This window comes from Oncorhynchus kisutch, unplaced genomic scaffold (assembly GCF_002021735.2).
Source record: "Oncorhynchus kisutch isolate 150728-3 unplaced genomic scaffold, Okis_V2 scaffold822, whole genome shotgun sequence".
Lineage (NCBI taxonomy): Eukaryota > Metazoa > Chordata > Actinopteri > Salmoniformes > Salmonidae > Oncorhynchus > Oncorhynchus kisutch.
Window position 1 is genome coordinate 66,721 of NW_022262767.1, and position 21,771 is coordinate 88,491.

General features: G+C 48.4%; 1 protein-coding gene across 2 annotated transcripts in view; it reads right to left on the bottom strand.

Moving 5' to 3' along the window:
• LOC109877980 (uveal autoantigen with coiled-coil domains and ankyrin repeats protein) overlaps positions 1–21,771 on the bottom strand; it is a 74,324-nt gene that overhangs the window by 33,491 nt on the left and 19,062 nt on the right. Inside the window, exon 1 of one of the 2 annotated variants that reach the window (XM_031816557.1) lies at positions 135–741. The exons of the other annotated variant lie outside the window; for it this stretch is intronic. Within the exon in view, the coding sequence (XP_031672417.1) occupies positions 135–170 (36 nt within the window). The 5' untranslated portion in view covers positions 171–741. Of the gene's footprint in view, positions 1–134; positions 742–21,771 lie in introns of those variants that run through there. 2 annotated transcript variants of the gene reach the window in all.

The following is a 21,771-nucleotide window of genomic DNA, read 5'->3' on the forward strand; positions in this document are numbered from 1 at the left end:
TAGTTAGGTCCTAAGCCAACCACAGTAGTTAGGTCCTAAGCCAACCACAGTAGTTAGGTCCCAATGGCCTCAGGATACTTTTAACAAGTGTCATTAGAAATGTCCTTACTCTCTAAAAGAACAAGAATACCTACAAAGTACATGGAGGTGCATTTCAGCCAGCGACTCATGTTGAGAGAGGGGGACTGGTCCTTGCAGAGTGCCGCTGCAAACACCGCCACTGTTCCGGTAGAACGACAAACAAACAAAAACAAAAGTTTTCCCCTTCTGGGAAGTGCTGTTAAGGCACTCTGCCAGCCCGTGTGAGTTTAGTGAGCGGACAGACGGAGCGTCCCGTTGCAGCTTGGTGGGTCGTCTTTCAGAGCTCTCCAGCGACGTCGCTTGCTGTTGCTGCCAGAGCCTCTCGGTCTCGAAGCGTTACGGAGAAGTTCCTAAAAGTTTTTCTGGCACTCCCAGGCTCTGTCTGTGAGTTCATCACCCCACTGTGCACAGCACAGGGTAGGAGGAGAAGAAATAGAAAAAGGGGGTGGGGATGGAGGAGGAGGTGTGGAGGAGCAGTAGGACCAGCCCTGCCAGCCCTGGGACCAGCCCCGGCCAGCTACTGCAGCTCCTCCTCTGGGGAACAGCCTCTCGGCTACAGCCTGGATCTCTTCAATCTCTCTTTAACTACTCTCTTTCACTTTGTATTCTGCTTCTCTCTCTTAGTTGTTCTTCTTGTCTCCTCTCCTCCCATCCAGTCTCCTCTCCTCTCCTCCAGTCCGGTCTCCTCTCCTCCAGTCCGGTCTACTCTCCTCCAGTCCGGTCTACTCTCCTCCAGTCCGGTCTACTCTCCTCCAGTCCGGTCTACTCTCCTCCAGTCCGGTCTACTCTCCTCCAGTCCGGTCTACTCTCCTCCAGTCCGGTCTACTCTCCTCCAGTCCGGTCTACTCTCCTCCAGTCCGGTCTACTCTCCTCCAGTCCGGTCTACTCTCCCTTTCTATACAGTCTTCTCTTAGCAGACTGTCATCTAGTTTTTGTGCAGTAGGAGTTCCTCTCTTGGTCTCTCTTTCAGTCTGGGGTGTACAGCGTCTTCTACCCAGTTAATGGCAAGGTCAGCCAGCCCCCAAGGTGTAAATATGGGATCTCTCTCTCTCTGGTTCTAAAATTATCCCCGGCTCCTGTGGTAAACAGCGGCTAGTGCAGACAGCACCAGCAGACAGGTTACCTCTTTATTTGTTACCCTCCAACCTTTCTCCAATGACTGATAGGAAGACAGGGGCTAAGAATACATTCTGAGCATGCCTGCTCTGAGAGCAGTACCGTCGGTGTCCTGTCCATCCTGCACAGCACAGCAGCACCCCGACTGAAACAAGGCCAGCCAAGGAGGAGCCTTGCTGCTAGCATCCCCACCGTTATCCCACATCCCCAAATATTAACCTATGATGTGGAGAAGGGGATTATTGTTGCACATTGGAGCTGGTCCTGGCACGGACCCCTGAGGTTCCCCGACGTTCAGGGACCTTGTTAAACAGTCTATATACTCATTCTGTATGTGTGTCTGTGTGCGCAGAGGTGCTGATCCCACCACACGGTAGCAGGATTAGGTGTCACAGTCTTTTACAAATCAACTGTCTGGGATTGCAGGCTCCCCTTAAACCCTCCACCCCAACTGGCATTACTACCTTGGTGGTAAACATCGCACTGGGCCGTCTATTAACAATGGAATACGTCAACTTGTATTATTTGCGAGGTGAAAAAGAATGAGGTCAGAAGAGAGAGAGAGAGAGAAAGGAGGGGGACGCGTTTAATTTACACACACTGCGTCAGCTCGGTGGGGGCTCGGGTTACGACCCGCTGCCAGACTGGCGTTAGCAGAGTGGCCGTGATATTCCGCAAACATGCGAAAAGGCCCGTCCGCATGACACGTCATATGAAGGACCGGGTGTCTTCTTTCTAAAACTGCTGGGGCCTGCATGGAGACAAAGGCACCAAAATGGAACCTGGGTTGACAAACTGAGTGCAGTGGCCCTCACACCTAAATATCTATATGGGTGTGTCTGGGTTGTTTTGTTTGGACTGGATACATGAGTCGGGTTTAGAACACCACGTATATAGTGTTGAACATGACTTCATGGGGTAGCGAATAAATCTGCTCTCAATATAGTGCCTGTAAGACAAGAGCTGGAGAATCATTTTTATGCTTTAGGGAGTGAATTGTAAAATATCAATGCAATTTTCAAGTAAATGTTGATCATTAATTGATGGATTTAATAGTTTTTTTAATTAAATGGAGCGTTAATGTTAATTAATCTAAGAACATGCACCAACTTGAGGCACTATTAGGCTCCGTGCAGGCTCCACTGTGATTCTCCATCACATCTTCCCGAGGTCCTGGACTGTCCGTATCGGCAGGCCGTAGCTCATCCCAACACCCTCATCATATCCATGTTCCTCTTAGCTAATGGCCTGTAATGTCCTGTCAGATGAAATGGCCAGCAGTAAATACCCAGCCTTTTCCCCCCTCTCTCTCCCCCTCACCATGTGTGAGTGAGAGGAGCCAAGAGGAGGAGGTCAGGGCGTCAGGCAGTGAAGTGGAGCCAGGACTTTACTGCTGGGTGTCCTCGGGCCAAGCCACAGACAGGTTGACAACACTAAGGCCACAGCACCCCCTGGCAGTGATGGGATAACAGACATCTTTAATGAGACAGGAGGGAGAGGGAGAGAAACAGAGATAAAGCGAGGGTGACGGAGCGTAAGAGGGAGAGAGAAGGAGAGATCCAAGGTCCTGACACCTAGTACCGACCAATATCCCTCAACACAGAAATGAAAACAGGCACCATGGTAACAGACACCGCCCTGTTACCTCCCAGTGTCTTATAGATATTCCATTCATCATTACAGACACAAACAGAACCTACATGCCATCTGAATGTCTCACCAGGGCTGATACAGTGAGGCAGTATCCACTGACAGAAGAAGCCCCAGACTACAGCTAGGAGAGCTGGTGATAGTCCTAATGTACTGAAAACAAGCTCAGATAGCAGTTAGAGCTCCTAGCTACAGTGCAATACAGGCAGAGAGACTGACTCATGCTGTAGTGGACGATAGAGACGGGGACTCAGGGAGGAAACTAAGACTAACACTGAACAAAACTAAGTGCCAGCCACTTTGCCAACCAGACTGTTTACCCAGGTCGTGAGGTGCCCAAGAAAACAATCACAGTCCGAGCCAGTGGTGGAAGGATATCCTGTTAATGAGTGGACATCAAAAAGCATTCTGCTCGGTCACATAGCTCTGAAACAGAAACACTCTGGTCAGAATGGTGTAAATTAAAAATGGCTGCCATAAACTGACTGACAACCACTGATTGAAAAACTGATGTTGTTGATTCAAGGAGAGACATTGTTGAGTTCTTGGAAAGTGCACACGAACACACACACGGTTAATCCGGGGGCCTGAGGGAGAGAAACGTAGAGCCTCTGTTAGCAGTAGCAGCTGTGGCCTCTTAACCCCCTTCCTCACCATTGTGGGGTCGTCAGTGTTAGCCATTAACGCGGTGAACAGCCATTATATTTTAGAGACACAGGGCAGACTGACTGGTGATTAGGGGGGAGCTGGGCGATGGTGTAATGGTCAGATTATTTACAGGCTGAGTGACACCATGGGGAGGGACAGAGAGAAAGGGAGGAAAACAGAGAGGTCAGAGGGGAATATTAGGTGTCTGTCGTTACGGCAAATTGATGCTTTAATTAGCAAGGATGATGTACCACTGACGACCTGAGCTAAAAGTAGGGGTGTGAACGTTAAAAAGTTTAAACGAAATTAAACCGAAAAACTTAATTATTTACGTAGAAGCAAAAAGTAACAACTAAGAGCTTTGAAGTGACTCAACTGTTGATGCCCTGGCAACCACGCTGTGACCAGCATGAAGCCAAGCCATACACATGGCAAGATACTGTGTGTGACTGTGTGAAAGACGAGTGTTGCATCTCCCTTATCTCAATATCCTAGCCTATTCATTGATTGTTATTTCTTTACTGAAGTTGTGACACATTGCAAACCAAGAAATTGCGAGATACAGCATTCCATTGCGAGATACAGTATTTGATTGCTGATAGATATGACTAGTGCACTATTCTGACTGTCTGCCTGGTGGCCAACCTGCCTGGTCATGTCTAGGTGGGATACAGCATTTGATTGCTGATAGATATGACTAGTGCACTATTCTGACTGTCTGCCTGGTGGCCAACCTGCCTGGTCATGTCTAGGTGGGATACAGCATTTGATTGCTGATAGATATGACTAGTGCACTATTCTGACTGTCTGCCTGGTGGCCAACCTGCCTGGTCATGTCTAGGTGGGATACAGTATTTGATTGCTGATAGATATGACTAGTGCACTATTCTGACTGTCTGCCTGGTGGCCAACCTGCCTGGTCATGTCTAGGTGGGATACAGTATTTGATTGCTGATAGATATGACTAGTGCACTATTCGGACTGTCTGCCTGGTGGCCAACCTGCCTGGTCATGTCTAGGTGGGATACAGTATTTGATTGCTGATAGATATGACTAGTGCACTATTCTGACTGTCTGCCTGGTGGCCAACCTGCCTGGTCATGTCTAGGTGGGATACAGTATTTGATTGCTGATAGATATGACTAGTGCACTATTCTGACTGTCTGCCTGGTGGCCAACCTGCCTGGTCATGTCTAGGTGGGATACAGTATTTGATTGCTGATAGATATGACTAGTGCACTATTCTGACTGTCTGCCTGGTGGCCAACCTGCATATACTGTGTCCCTCCGCTCAGTCCCTCGATAGCTCGCTATGAAAGATGCGAGTGTTTGTGTTTGTGTTCTCAGACAGGACACTCGCTGGGCAGAGAGGTGACCGTCTCAGACAGACAGGAAACACCCCCCTGTGATGAGTGACAGCTGAAGAGGCCCAACCCTCCCCATTCTGCCCTACTCTCACCCCGTAACATGAGGGAGGGGGGGGTCAGATGGGTCAGGTGTACACTGTGTCCTCTTCACTATCACTAAAACAAAAGTCATGTTACTTAGTTATGGTTGGGATGTTGCAGGATGACACAACCCAACACTGTCTGGTTTTCAAGCAGTTTAACCCCTTCAACAACCCGAGATTAGCCTACATCCAAGCAGTTTAACCCCTTCAACAACCAGAGATTAGCCTACATCCAAGCAGTTTAACCCCTTCAACAACCAGAGATTAGCCTACATCCAAGCATCTTAACCCCTTCAACAACCCGAGATTAGCCTACATCCAAGCAGTTTAACCCCTTCAACAACCAGAGATTAGCCTACATCCAAATGTTGAACACATCTCTAAGGACTTGTACTGATACTGGGTCTCTAAGGACTTGTACTGATACTGGGTCTCTAAGGACTTGTACTGATACTGGGTCTCTAAGGACTTGTACTGATACTGGGTCTCTAAGGACTTGTACTGATACTGGGTCTCTAAGGACTTGTACTGATACTGGGTCTCTAAGGACTTGTACTGATACTGGGTCTCTAAGGACTTGTACTGATACTGGGTCTCTAAGGACTTGTACTGATACTGGGTCTCTAAGGACTTGTACTGATACTGGGTCTCTAAGGACTTGTACTGATACTGGGTCTCTAAGGACTTGTACTGATACTGGGTCTCTAAGGACTTGTACTGATACTGGGTCTCTAAGGACTTGTACTGACCGGGTCTCTAAGGACTTGTACTGATACTGGGTCTCTAAGGACTTGTACTGATACTGGGTCTCTAAGGACTTGTACTGATACTGGGTCTCTAAGGACTTGTACTGATACTGGGTCTCTAAGGACTTGTACTGATACTGGGTCTCTAAGGACTTGTACTGATACTGGGTCTCTAAGGACTTGTACTGATACTGGGTCTCTAAGGACTTGTACTGATACTGGGTCTCTAAGGACTTGTACTGATACTGGGTCTCTAAGGACTTGTACTGATACTGGGTCTCTAAGGACTTGTACTGATACTGGGTCTCTAAGGACTTGTACTGATACTGGGTCTCTAAGGACTTGTACTGATACTGGGTCTCTAAGGACTTGTACTGATACTGGGTCTCTAAGGACTTGTACTGATACTGGGTCTCTAAGGACTTGTACTGATACTGGGTCTCTAAGGACTTGTACTGATACTGGGTCTCTAAGGACTTGTACTGATACTGGGTCTCTAAGGACTTGTACTGATACTGGGTCTCTAAGGACTTGTACTGATACTGGGTCTCTAAGGACTTGTACTGATACTGGGTCTCTAAGGACTTGTACTGATACTGGGTCTCTAAGGACTTGTACTGATACTGGGTCTCTAAGGACTTGTACTGATACTGGGTCTCTAAGGACTTGTACTGATACTGGGTCTCTAAGGACTTGTACTGATACTGGGTCTCTAAGGACTTGTACTGATACTGGGTCTCTAAGGACTTGTACTGATACTGGGTCTCTAAGGACTTGTACTGATACTGGGTCTCTAAGGACTTGTACTGATACTGGGTCTCTAAGGACTTGTACTGATACTGGGTCTCTAAGGACTTGTACTGATACTGGGTCTCTAAGGACTTGTACTGATACTGGGTCTCTAAGGACTTGTACTGATACTGGGTCTCTAAGGACTTGTACTGATACTGGGTCTCTAAGGACTTGTACTGATACTGGGTCTCTAAGGACTTGTACTGATACTGGGTCTCTAAGGACTTGTACTGATACTGGGTCTCTAAGGACTTGTACTGATACTGGGTCTCTAAGGACTTGTACTGATACTGGGTCTCTAAGGACTTGTACTGATACTGGGTCTCTAAGGACTTGTACTGATACTGGGTCTCTAAGGACTTGTACTGATACTGGGTCTCTAAGGACTTGTACTGATACTGGGTCTCTAAGGACTTGTACTGATACTGGGTCTCTAAGGACTTGTACTGATACTGGGTCTCTAAGGACTTGTACTGATACTGGGTCTCTAAGGACTTGTACTGATACTGGGTCTCTAAGGACTTGTACTGATACTGGGTCTCTAAGGACTTGTACTGATACTGGGTCTCTAAGGACTTGTACTGATACTGGGTCTCTAAGGACTTGTACTGATACTGGGTCTCTAAGGACTTGTACTGATACTGGGTCTCTAAGGACTTGTACTGATTCTGGGAGCTGAGGACTTGTACTGATACTGGGTCTCTAAGGACTTGTACTGATACTGGGAGCTGAGGATGTTTTCACCAAGATAACAGTAAGCATAAAGGCAAATTCCAATTAGAATCCAGAATAAAAAGAGAGAAAGTGATTTGGGTCATAACAGACAAGAACATGGAACTATCACTCTGTCCTCCTGAGACAGTGGGTCATAACAGACAAGAACATGGAACTATCACTCTGTCCTCCTGAGACATTGGGTCATAACAGACAAGAACATGGAACTATCACTCTGTCCTCCTGAGACAGTGGGTCATAACAGACAAGAACATGGAACTATCACTCTGTCCTCCTGAGACAGTGGGTCATAACAGAGACAAGAACATGGAACTATCACTCTGTCCTCCTGAGACATTGGGTCATAACAGAGACAAGAACATGGAACTATCACTCTGTCCTCCTGAGACATTGGGTCATAACAGAGACAAGAACATGGAACTATCACTCTGTCCTCCTGAGACATTGGGTCATAACAGAGACAAGAACATGGAACTATCACTCTGTCCTCCTGAGACATTGGGTCATAACAGAGACAAGAACATTGAACTATCACTCTGTCCTCCTCCTGGTCAATCTGTCTGATAGACACCAAAGACACACGGCAGTATCTGGACAACAGAGGCTAAACTCTCCCCTTACTCCCAAATCTAAAACCGGCAGACATGGGGGTCAGAAAGTAGTGCCAAATAAAATCTCCCATTTCAAAACAATTCCGGTTGTGGAAATTCCTGGGATGTTTGAGAAAGCATTGCGGTGACCTCGGCTTGTTCTCTTTTTCCTTCATATGGACCTGAAAGGGGAGGAAAAAATAACAGCAGCGCCTGACAGCGACATCACTCGCACATTGCAATTCTATTCGCTGCAATAACAGGGTCCCTGGCGGAGGTATTAAAAAACTGTCTGGCTTATTGGTATTGGCTGGCGGGGGCCCGTGGGGCTGTATTGTCCCAGCTGGGCCTGATGACATGGAGATAGAGGGCGTTTAGACCCGCTCTGCTGCTGCCTGGTTGCTGATTTGGCTGCTATAAATGGGGAACAGAGGTCACTGACTCAGCAGACATGTTTTTATTATTATTAGCAACATAAACATTGTCCTGGATTGTTAGGTCCTAGTAATATAAACATTGTCCTGGATTGTTAGGTCCTAGTAATATAAACATTGTCCTGGATTGTTAGGTCCTAGTAACATAAACATTGTCCTGGATTGTTAGGTCCTAGTAACATAAACATTGTCCTGGATTGTTAGGTCCTAGTAACATAAACATTGTACTGTATTGTTAGGTCCTAGTAACAAACATTGTCCTGGATTGTTAGGTCCTAGTAACAAACATTGTACTGTATTGTTAGGTCCTAGTAACATAACCATTGTACTGGAGTGTTAGGTCCTAGTAACATAAACATTGTACTGGAGTGTTAGGTCCTAGTAACAAACATTGTACTGTATTGTTAGGTCCTATGTCCATATGAGGGCAGCGTGACACCACACTCACTGGAGAGATCAGTCCATATGAGGCTGAGAGCAGAGTGACACCACACTCACTGGAGGGATCAGTCCATATGAGGCTGAGGGCAGCGTGGTTGAGGGCGGCGTGACACCACACTCACTGGAGAGATCAGTCCATATGAGGCTGAGAGCAGAGTGACACCACACTCACTGGAGAGATCAGTCCATATGAGGCTGAGAGCAGTGTGACACCACACTCACTGGAGAGATCAGTCCATATGAGGCTGAGGGCAGCGTGACACCACACTCACTGGAGAGATCAGTCCATATGAGGCTGAGAGCAGAGTGACACCACACTCACTGGAGAGATCAGTCCATGAGGCTGAGAGCAGCGTGACACCACACTCACTGGAGAGATCAGTCCATATGAGGCTGAGAGCAGAGTGACACCACACTCACTGGAGAGATCAGTCCATATGAGGCTGAGGGCAGCGTGGCTGAGGGCAGCGTGACACCACACTCACTGGAGAGATCAGTCCATATGAGGCTGAGAGCAGAGTGACACCACACTCACTGGAGGGATCAGTCCATATGAGGCTGAGGGCAGCGTGACACCACACTCACTGGAGAGATCAGTCCATATGAGGCTGAGAGCAGAGTGACACCACACTCACTGGAGGGATCAGTCCATATGAGGCTGAGAGCAGCATGACACCACACTCACTGGAGGGATTAGTCCATATGAGGCTGAGAGCAGAGTGACACCACACTCACTGGAGGGATCAGTCCATATGAGGCTGAGGGCAGCGTGACACCACACTCACTGGAGAGATCAGTCCATATGAGGCTGAGAGCAGAGTGACACCACACTCACTGGAGGGATCAGTCCATATGAGGCTGAGAGCAGTGTGGCTGAGAGCAGCGTGACACCACACTCACTGGAGAGATCAGTCCATATGTGGCTGAGAGCAGAGTGACACCACACTCACTGGAGAGATCAGTCCATATGAGGCTGAGAGCAGCATGACACCACACTCACTGGAGAGATCAGTCCATATGAGGCTGAGAGCAGCGTGACACCACACTCACTGGAGGGATCAGTCCATATGAGGCTGAGAGCAGAGTGACACCACACTCACTGGAGGGATCAGTCCAGTTAGTCAGAGTGACACCACACTCACTGGAGAGATCAGTCCAGTTAGTCAGTGATGAAATAAATGTACAACAAAATGAATAGAGGTGAATTGAAACTAAACAACAGCAGTGACTCCCTGAAAGTAACCCGGTGGTGAAGGTGGCTAACACCACCAGTAGCTACAAGTCACAGCACACACACACAGTATACAGAGGGCAAGGCATGAGGCTCAATAGAAGAATCTGGAAGAAACATGCTGACACAGAATACTGTGTCTTTAAAGCCCCTTTGTATTCTGTCAAGACAAAGTTGCATAAGACATAATATGTTGCAATTAAAAGTTGATAAACAGTGATCTCTCATCTTACAATGCCAACAGAAGCAGCAATTTACTGGAATGACTTATGCAATACACTGGATGCTTTATGACACATATGGAGTAACACTGTTCACATAGACATTACTGTCAGGGACCATTGTTGATAAAAGTCACATAAAAAGCCATCCATTATGGTAAATGTCACAGCTAGATAAACGTCTGTAGTGGACAGTTCGTCTACGTGAGGAAAATGCCAGTTTTGGCAGAGCAACATTCCAATCTGGGAAGAGGCTCAGCTTGCGGGTGTGGACTTGTCTGTAATCAGCACTCCACTCTTTCTTTACCGGTTATATGACCAGTTCAGTCAATAGGCCCCACTAGGAAAACCCCTCAAAACTCCACACTCTTCTCTGTGAACCCATTGTCCCCGGCCCTCAAATGTTTGTTTCAGAGATAATTTGTTTATTTAATGGGGGCGTAATGACATCAAGATGAATTTGGGAACTATTTTATAGTTGTGAAGTTCCTCTAGTTTGAGCAACGTAGAGCTCCAGTACATGGTTTCAACCAATGACAATTCAATACTACATATCTGACCAACAGAGGGCAGCATTGGGTGAATTTGCAAGCATATCACCACCACCAAAATGGATTCCCACATGATGAAACTGCAGGAACACAAGAATCCACTTTAAATCCATGCTGGAGTGAAACCCTCCCTCAACTAGGCAGGGAGAGTGAAACCTCACCGAAGACGTGGATGTCGATTAAGGCAGCCCCCGGCTGGGTTAAATGCGGAAGACACATTTCAGTTGAATTACATTCAGTTGTACAACTGACTAGGTCTCCCCCGGTCCCTTAACCAGGCGGCAGTGAGAGTGAAACCTGCCTTAACTAGGCGGCGGGGAGAGTGAAACCTGCCTTAACTAGGCGGCGGGGAGAGTGAAACCTCCCTTAACTAGGCGGCGGGGAGAGTGAAACCTCCCTTAACTAGGCGGCGGGGAGAGTGAAACCTCCCTTATCTAGGCGGCGGGGAGAGTGAAACCTGCCTTAACTAGGCGGCGGGGAGAGTGAAACCTGCCTTAACTAGGCGGCGGGGAGAGTGAAACCTCCCTTAACTAGGCGGCGGGGAGAGTGAAACCTCCCTTAATTAGGCGGCGGGGAGAGTGAAACCTCCCTTAACTAGGCGGCGGGGAGAGTGAAACCTCCCTTAACTGGGCGGCGGGGAGAGTGAAACCTCCCTTAACTGGGCGGCGGGGAGAGTGAAACCTGCCTTAACTAGGCAGGGAGAGTGAACGTTTCCCTTTCTCCCCACCAGACTCCACTGTCGCGCCTGTCTGGGCCCTCTCCGTAGAGCGCCTGTCTGGGCCCTCTCCATAGCGTCTGTCTGGGCCCTCTCCAGAGAGCGCCAGTCTGGGCCCTCTCCAGAGAGCGCCAGTCTGGGCCCTCTCCAGAGAGCGCCAGTCTGGGCCCTCTCCAGAGAGCGCCAGTCTGGGCCCTCTCCAGAGAGCGCCAGTCTGGGCCCTCTCCAGAGAGCGCCAGTCTGGGCCCTCTCCAGAGAGCGCCAGTCTGGGCCCTCTCCAGAGAGCGCCAGTCTGGGCCCTCTCCAGAGAGCGCCAGTCTGGGCCCTCTCCAGAGAGCGCCAGTCTGGGCCCTCTCCAGAGAGCGCCAGTCTGGGCCCTCTCCAGAGAGCGCCAGTCTGGGCCCTCTCCAGAGAGCGCCAGTCTGGGCCCTCTCCAGAGAGCGCCAGTCTGGGCCCTCTCCAGAGAGCGCCAGTCTGGGCCCTCTCCAGAGAGCGCCAGTCTGGGCCCTCTCCAGAGAGCGCCAGTCTGGGCCCTCTCCAGAGAGCGCCAGTCTGGGCCCTCTCCAGAGAGCGCCAGTCTGGGCCCTCTCCAGAGAGCGCCAGTCTGGGCCCTCTCCAGAGAGCGCCAGTCTGGGCCCTCTCCAGAGAGCGCCAGTCTGGGCCCTCTCCAGAGAGCGCCAGTCTGGGCCCTCTCCAGAGAGCGCCAGTCTGGGCCCTCTCCAGAGAGCGCCAGTCTGGGCCCTCTCCAGAGAGCGCCAGTCTGGGCCCTCTCCAGAGAGCGCCAGTCTGGGCCCTCTCCAGAGAGCGCCAGTCTGGGCCCTCTCCAGAGAGCGCCAGTCTGGGCCCTCTCCAGAGAGCGCCAGTCTGGGCCCTCTCCAGAGAGCGCCAGTCTGGGCCCTCTCCAGAGAGCGCCAGTCTGGGCCCTCTCCAGAGAGCGCCAGTCTGGGCCCTCTCCAGAGAGCGCCAGTCTGGGCCCTCTCCAGAGAGCGCCAGTCTGGGCCCTCTCCAGAGAGCGCCAGTCTGGGCCCTCTCCAGAGAGCGCCAGTCTGGGCCCTCTCCAGAGAGCGCCAGTCTGGGCCCTCTCCAGAGAGCGCCAGTCTGGGCCCTCTCCAGAGAGCGCCAGTCTGGGCCCTCTCCAGAGAGCGCCAGTCTGGGCCCTCTCCAGAGAGCGCCAGTCTGGGCCCTCTCCAGAGAGCGCCAGTCTGGGCCCTCTCCAGAGAGCGCCAGTCTGGGCCCTCTCCAGAGAGCGCCAGTCTGGGCCCTCTCCAGAGAGCGCCAGTCTGGGCCCTCTCCAGAGAGCGCCAGTCTGGGCCCTCTCCAGAGAGCGCCAGTCTGGGCCCTCTCCAGAGAGCGCCAGTCTGGGCCCTCTCCAGAGAGCGCCAGTCTGGGCCCTCTCCAGAGAGCGCCAGTCTGGGCCCTCTCCAGAGAGCGCCAGTCTGGGCCCTCTCCAGAGAGCGCCAGTCTGGGCCCTCTCCAGAGAGCGCCAGTCTGGGCCCTCTCCAGAGAGCGCCAGTCTGGGCCCTCTCCAGAGAGCGCCAGTCTGGGCCCTCTCCAGAGAGCGCCAGTCTGGGCCCTCTCCAGAGAGCGCCAGTCTGGGCCCTCTCCAGAGAGCGCCAGTCTGGGCCCTCTCCAGAGAGCGCCAGTCTGGGCCCTCTCCAGAGAGCGCCAGTCTGGGCCCTCTCCAGAGAGCGCCAGTCTGGGCCCTCTCCAGAGAGCGCCAGTCTGGGCCCTCTCCAGAGAGCGCCAGTCTGGGCCCTCTCCAGAGAGCGCCAGTCTGGGCCCTCTCCAGAGAGCGCCAGTCTGGGCCCTCTCCAGAGAGCGCCAGTCTGGGCCCTATCCAGAGAGCGCCAGTCTGGGCCCTCTCCAGAGAGCGCCTGTCTGGGCCCTCTCCATAGCGCCTGTCTGGGCCCTCTCCATAGCGCCTGTCTGGGCCCTCTCCATAGCGCCTGTCTGGGCCCTCTCCATAGCGCCTGTCTGGGCCCTCTCCATAGCGCCTGTCTCGGCCCTCTCCATAGCGCCTGTCTCATCAGCAGAATAGGGTTTGTGTTCCTGTGGCTCAGTCTGTGTGTGTGTGGAGGGGGAGATAATCCCTCAGCCATGGTTCTCCCTGACTCTGCGAAATCCCTCAGCGCAAACCCCCCCCAACACACACGCCCCCCTCATCTTTGCTCCTCACTCTCCTACTGAGAGGCTATGATGTAAGGGCCCTACACAGCAGACTAGTACTGCCAGGATGACCTCATGGTCAGCACATGGAGCCAGACTTTAATCCTAAAAACCCATTGGGGTGTACCAGCCACCCTGATGTAGGTGAAAAGCCCTGTATGCTACTGTGGACTCAAGTTAAGTGTAACAGATAAAACAAATGTCTATTGTTTTTTATCTAGGCCATGTTTGCAGTCGACATCACAGCTCATTTAAATAACATGTTATATTCTTCAATGCTTATTTAAATTCTACACAGGGTTTGTCTTGTATAAATAGGGGCAACATTTAGCTGACACAATATTTCATAATGAATAAAACCTCCATACAGCTGACTGAGCCTGGCTGTAACTTCCATAAGAAGGTAATGTTGGGGGCTGAGCCTGGCTGTAACTTCCATAAGAAGGTAATGTTGGGGGCTGAGCCTGGCTGTAACTTCCATAAGAAGGTAATGTTGGGGGCTGAGTCTGGCTGTAAGTTCCATAAGAAGGTAATGTTGGGGGCTGAGCCTGGCTGTAACTTCCATAAGAAGGTAATGTTGGGGGCTGAGCCTGGCTGTAACTTCCATAAGAAGGTAATGTTGGGGGCTGAGCCTGGCTGTAACTTCCATAAGAAGGTAATGTTGGGGGCTGAGCCTGGCTGTAACTTCCATAAGAAGGTCATGTTGGGGGCTGAGCCTGGCTGTAACTTCCATAAGAAGGTCATGTTGGGGGCTGAGCCTGGCTGTAACTTCCATAAGAAGGTCATGTTGGGGGCCGAGCCTGGCTGTAACTTCCATAAGAAGGTCATGTTGGGGGCTGAGCCTGGCTGTAACTTCCATAAGAAGGTAATGTTGGGGGCTGAGCCTGGCTGTAAGTTCCATAACAAGGTAATGTTGGGGGCTGAGCCTGGCTGTAAGTTCCATAACAAGGTAATGTTGGAGGCTGAGCCTGGCTGTAACTTCCATAAGAAGGTCATGTTGGGGGCTGAGCCTGGCTGTAACTTCCATAAGAAGGTCATGTTGGGGGCCGAGCCTGGCTGTAAGTTCCATAACAAGGTAATGTTGGAGGCTGAGCCTGGCTGTAACTTCCATAAGAAGGTAATGTTGGGGGCTGAGCCTGGCTGTAAGTTCCATAACAGGGTAATGTTGGGGGCTGAGCCTGGCTGTAAGTTCCATAACAAGGTAATGTTGGAGGCCGAGCCTGGCTGTAAGTTCCATAACAAGGTAATGTTGGGGGCTGAGCCTGGCTGTAACTTCCATAACAAGGTAATGTTGGGGGCTGAGCCTGGCTGTAACTTCCATAACAAGGCAATGTTGGGGGCTGAGCCTGGCTGTAAGTTCCATAACAAGGTAATGTTGGGGGCTGAGCCTGGCTGTAAGTTCCATAACAAGGTAATGTTGGGGGCTGAGCCTGGCTGTAAGTTCCATAACAAGGTAATGTTGGAGGCCGAGCCTGGCTGTAAGTTCCATAACAAGGTAATGTTGGGGGCCGAGCCTGGCTGTAACTTCCATAAGAAGGTAATGTTGGGGGCTGAGCCTGGCTGTAACTTCCATAAGAAGGTAATGTTGGGGGCTGAGCCTGGCTGTAAGTTCCATAACAAGGTAATGTTGGGGGCTGAGCCTGGCTGTAAGTTCCATAACAATGTAATGTTGGGGGCTGAGCCTGGCTGTAAGTTCCATAACAAGGTAATGTTGGAGGCCGAGCCTGGCTGTAAGTTCCATAACAAGGTAATGTTGGGGGCCGAGCCTGGCTGTAACTTCCATAAGAAGGTAATGTTGGGGGCTGAGCCTGGCTGTAACTTCCATAAGAAGGTAATGTTGGGGGCTGAGCCTGGCTGTAAGTTCCATAACAAGGTCATGTTGGGGGCTGAGCCTGGCTGTAAGTTCCATAACAAGGTAATGTTGGGGGCTGAGCCTGGCTGTAAGTTCCATAACAAGGTAATGTTGGAGGCCGAGCCTGGCTGTAACTTCCATAACAGGGTAATGTTGGGGGCTGAGCCTGGCTGTAAGTTTCCATAACAAGGTAATGTTGGGGGCTGAGCCTGGCTATAAGTTCCATAAGAAGGTAATGTTGGGGGCTGAGCCTGGCTGTAAGTTCCATAACAAGGTAATGTTGGAGGCCGAGCCTGGCTGTAACTTCCATAACAAGGTAATGTTGGGGGCTGAGCCTGGCTGTAAGTTTCCATAACAAGGTAATGTTGGGGGCTGAGCCTGGCTGTAAGTTTCCATAACAAGGTCATGTTGGGGGCTGAGCCTGGCTGTAACTTCCATAAGAAGGTAATGTTGGGGGCTGAGCCTGGCTGTAAGTTTCCATAACAAGGTCATGTTGGAGGCTGAGCCTGGATGTAAGTTTCTATATCAAGGTCATGTTGGTGGCTGAGCCTGGCTGTAAGTTCCATATCAAGGTCATGTTGGGGGCTGAGCCTGGCTGTAAGTTCCATATCAAGGTCATGTTGGGGGCTGAGCCTGGCTGTAAGTTTCCATAACAAGGTAATGTTGGGGGCTGAGCCTGCCTATAAGTTCCATAACAAGGTAATGTTGGGGGCTGAGCCTGGCTGTAAGTTCCATAACAAGGTCATGTTGGGGGCTGAGCCTGCCTGTAAGTTCCATAACAAGGTAATGTTGGGGGCTGAGCCTGGCTGTAAGTTTCTATATCAAGGTCATGTTGGGGGCTGAGCCTGGCTGTAAGTTCCATATCAAGGTCATGTTGGGGGCTGAGCCTGGCTGTAAGTTCCATATCAAGGTCATGTTGGGGGCTGAGCCTGGCTGTAAGTTTCCATAACAAGGTAATGTTGGGGGCTGAGCCTGCCTATAAGTTCCATAACAAGGTAATGTTGGGGGCTGAGCCTGGCTGTAAGTTCCATAACAAGGTCATGTTGGGGGCTGAGCCTGCCTGTAAGTTCCATAACAAGGTAATGTTGGGGGCTGAGCCTGGCTGTAAGTTTCTATATCAAGGTCATGTTGGGGGCTGAGCCTGGCTGTAAGTTCCATATCAAGGTCATGTTGGGGGCTGAGCCTGGCTGTAAGTTCCATATCAAGGTCATGTTGGGGGCTGAGCCTGGCTGTAAGTTTCCATAACAAGGTAATGTTGGGGGCTGAGCCTGCCTATAAGTTCCATAACAAGGTAATGTTGGGGGCTGAGCCTGGCTGTAAGTTCCATAACAAGGTCATGTTGGGGGCTGAGCCTGCCTGTAAGTTCCATAACAAGGTAATGTTGGGGGCTGAGCCTGGCTGTAAGTTCCATAACAAGGTAATGTTGGGGGCTGAGCCTGGCTGTAAGTTCCATAACAAGGTAATGTTGGGGGCCGGGCAGAAGTCTTGATACATAATCAACAAGGAAACCTTACATTTCCTCTGTATTGAGCCGAGTCCCAGCACATAGCTTTACAGACGCCATGAAACACACTACGAATATGGCTTTCCGAATGAAATATAGATTTCTGTTTTGCAAAATATTTCACATGCAGCTCTCCAAAGGGTTTCTTACTACCCTAAAATAAATCCCCCAGCAATTTATAAATGACAGTGAGTGTGAACGTGTGTGTGTGTGTGTCAGGCCCCTTACTATACAATGCAGATGCTGCACTCTTCCAACTTGGATCCATACACTGTGTCTTCCTGCTCAGAACGGACCAATCAAGCTCATGTTCATTTTTAAATGTGTGATTTTGTTACTTGTGGGTTTCATTATTCAAACCATCGACTTCCTCCAGTCAGTAGTTAGACGTAGACGTTCACCATCAACTTCATCCAGTCAGTAGTTAGACGTAGACGTTCACCATCAACTTCATCCAGTCAGTAGTTAGACGTAGACGTTCACCATCGACTTCATCCAGTCAGTAGTTTGTCAATTGGAATCTTTACAAACGCATGATAATCAGGGTCACATACTGGGTGCATCATCCAATCACGAGTGGCGCTAATGCGGTCTGAAAGAAGCCATTTGGAAATGAATATGATCTGTGATCAGGGAGCCTTCCCTGGCTAACACGGCATCCCACGGGGCACTGCAGTGCACAGGGCCTCCAGACTGGAGCTCTGCAGCTCCACCACTCCGCAACTACCTGCTGGCAGTGCTGTGCAGCCGTCTTCATCGACCTGGCCAAGGCCTTCGACTCTGTCAATCACCGCATTCTTATCGGCAGACTCAACAGCCTTGGTTTCTCAAATGACTGCCTCGCCTGGTTCACCAACTACTTCTCAGATACAGTTCAGTGTGTCAAATGGGAGGGCCTGGTGTCTCTAAAGGGGTGCCACTGGGTTCAATTCTCGGGCCGAATCTTTTCTCTGTATACATCAATGATGACGCTCTTGATTCTCTGATCCACCTCTATGCAGACGACACCATTCTTTATACTTTCGGCCCTTCTTTGGACACTGTGTTAACAAACCTCCAGACGAGCTTCAATGCCATACAACACTCCTTCTGTGGCCTCCAACTGCTCTTAAATGCAAGTAAAACTAATGCATGCTCTTCAATCGATCACTGCCCGCACCCGCTCGCCCGTCCAGCATCACTACTCCGGACGGCTCTGACTTAGAATATGTGGACAACTACAAATAGCTAGGTATGTGGTTAGACTGTAAACTATCTTTCCAGACTCACAGTAACATCCTCTTATGGATGATGCGAATTTTCGGAGCTTTTTGTTAAAAATCGCGCAACATTTCAGCGCCCTGCTACTCATGCCAGGAATATAGTATATGCATATGATTAGTATGTGTGGATAGAAAACTCAGACGTTTCTAAAACTGGTTAAATCACGGCTGTGACCATAACAGAACGTGCGTTACATCGAAAAGTGCAGGAAAATCTGATCACTGAAAATGGAAAAAAATATCCATGCGCTACTTCCAGGAATTGTTCAAGGTGAACCGGATTAAACGAGGTCGAGGTTGCAGTACCTACAGCTTCCACACGATGTCTAGAGTCTTATCATTTGCTTCGGCTTTGTTTCTTGGTAAAACCGAAACTAGGGAGCCGATTTCCTCCGGTCTCCGACCGGATGTTTTGGAAGAGATTTCTCCGGACATTATTTCCAGACGGACAGCTAAAGAATATACTTTGCCTCGTGATCAATTTTATCGCTTATTAACGTGTACTAATACCTAAATTTGCATTACAAAAGTATTTCGAAGTGTTTTGTGAAAGTTTATCGTCTACTTTTTTAATTTTATAAAATGACGTTACATTAGAAAACGCTATTTTTTCCGTTGTTCACACAGTATTCATAGATCGATATCTAGGCTATATATGGACCGATTTAATCGAAAAAAAGACCCAATAGTGATTATGGGACATCTAGGAGTGCCAACAAAGAAGATGGTCAAAGGTAATTAATGTTTTATATTTTATTTGTGCGGTTTGTGTAGAGACGACTATGCAAATTATTTTGTTTACGTCCCTGCGGGTCTTTTGGGGTGTTACATGCTATCAGATAATAGCTTCTCATGCTTTCGCCGAAAAGCATTTTTACAAATCTGACTTGGTGGATAGATTCACAACGAGTGTAGCTTTAATTCACTACCTTGAATGTGTATTTTAATGAAAGTTTAATGACAGTTTGAGTTTTATCAAAAACTATAAGTGGCGCTCTGAACTCCGCTGAGTGCTGTTCCTGCCACGGAACTGTATTCTGCTACATCCTTAAGAAGTTTTTAAGCATCTCCAATCCAAAATTAAATCTAGAATTGGCTTCCTATTTCGCAACAAAGCCTCCACGTATGCTGCTAAACATACCCTCGTAAAACTGACTATCCTACTGATCCTTGACTTCGGCGATGTAATTTACAAAATAGCCTCCAACACTCTACTCAGCAAATTGGATGTAGTCTATCACAGTGCCATCCGTTTTGTCACCAAGGCCCCATATACTACCCACCACTGCGAACTGTATGCTCTCGTTGGCTGGCCCTCACTTCATATTTGTCACCAAACCCACTGGCTCCAGGTCATCTATAAGTCTTTGCTAGGTAAAGCCCCGCCTTATCTCAGGTCACTGGTCACCACCCGTAGCACACGCTCCAGCAGGTATATTTCACTGGTCACCACCCGTAGCACGTGCTCCAGCAGGTATATTTCACTGGTCATCCCCAAAGCCAACTGTATTCATTTAATACAGTTTCTGAGAAATGCCAGACGCCGCTTTGGGTCTTCTCCTTCCCAGTCATCTGTCCTTCTTTACCAGGCAGCTGTGTTCATGAGCCCAAATGAATGTAACCTAGCAACAGTTGGGCTACAGTAATAAAACACAAATATGATTTATGACAAGTGGCAACCTCTGTAAAGCAGGAAATCATTCCATGATCTAATTGTCATGGTGCCCACTAGATAAAATCATACCATTCCTTAGTTATCAGAATGCAAAACATGTAACCTCCAACTGGGCCTAACTTAGGCTTTTACTGTCAGCCTAATGCACCAACAGGCTGAGCACTGTAACAGGACTGGACTCTCCCATACCATATATATAGTATATATATATATATATATAGTATATATATATATATATAGTATATATAGTATATATATATATATATATATATATATACTATATATATATAAAATGCATCCATAAAATATATTTTTTGTGAAATATAAACAATATTAAAATGTATTTGTAATACACTATTTGGCACATTTTTGGTATGAGGTACCAGGACCACTGCCAGCATCAGAGGCAGGTACTACAGTACCAAGAACTCTCCACACTAGAGGTCGGACGATTAATCGGAATGGCCGATTAATTAGGGCCGATTTCAAGTTTTCATAATCGGAAATCGGTATTTTTGGACACAGATTTGGCTGATTAAAAAAAAAAAAGTAATAATAATCATTAAAAAAAAAAATTTTTACACCTTTATTGAATCTTTATTTAACCAGGCAAGTCAGTTAAGAACACATTCTTATTTTCAATGACGGCCTAGGAACAGTGGGTTAACTGCCTTGTTCAGGGGCAGAACGACAGATTTTTTTTACCTTGTCAGCTCGCCGATTCAATCTTGCAACCTTACAGTTAACTAGTCCTTACAGTTAACTAACGCTCTAACCACCTGATTACATTGCACTCCACGAGGAGCCTGCCTGTTATGCAAATGCATTAAGCCAAGGTAAGTTGCTAGCTAGCATTAAACTCATCTTATAAAAAACAATGAATCATAATCACTAGTTAACTACACATGGTTGATGATATTACTAGTTTATCTAGCGTGTCCTGCGTTGCATATAATCGATGTGGTGCATATTCGTGAAAAAGGACTGCCGTTGCTCCAATGTGTACCTAACCATAAACATCAATGCTTTTCTTAAAATCAAAACACAGAAGTATATATTTTTAAACCTGCATATTTAGCTAAAAGATATCCAGGTTAGCAGGCAATATTAACCAGGTTAAATTGTGTAACTTCTCTTACGTTCATTGCACGCAGAGTCAGTGTATATGCAACAGTTTGGGCCGCCTCATTTGCCAGAATTTTACGTAATTATGACATAACATTGAAGGTTGTTCAATGTAACAGGAATATTTAGACTTATGGGTGCCACCCGTTAGATAAAATACGGAACGGTTCCGTATTTCACTGAAAGAATAAACGTCTTGTTTTCGAGATGATAGTTTCCGGATTTGACCATATTAATGACCTAAGGCTCGTATTTCTCTGTGTTATCATGTTATAACTAAGTCTATGATTTGATAGAGCAGTCTGACTGAGCGATGGTAGGCACCAGCAGGCTCGTAAGCATTAATTCAAACAGCACTTTCGTGCGAATAGCCAGCAGCTCTTCGCAATGCTTCAAGCATTGAGCTGTTTATGACTTCAAGTCTATCAACTCCCGAGATTAGGCTGGTGTAACCAATGTGAAATGACTAGCTAGTTAGTGGGGTGCGCGCTAATAGCGTTTCAAACATCACTCGCTCTGAGACTTGGAGTGGTTGTTCCCCTTGCTCTGCATGGGTAACGCTGCTTCAAGGGTGGCTGTTGTCGATGTGTTCCTGGTTCGAGCCCAGGTAGGGGCGAGTAGAGGGACGGAAGCTATACTTTTACACTGGCAATACTAAAGTGCCTATAAGAACATCCAATTGTCAAAGGTTAATGAAATACAAATGGTAGAGAGAAATAGTCCTACAATTCCTATAATAACTACCTAACAACCTAAAACTTCTTACCTGGGAATATTGAAGACTCA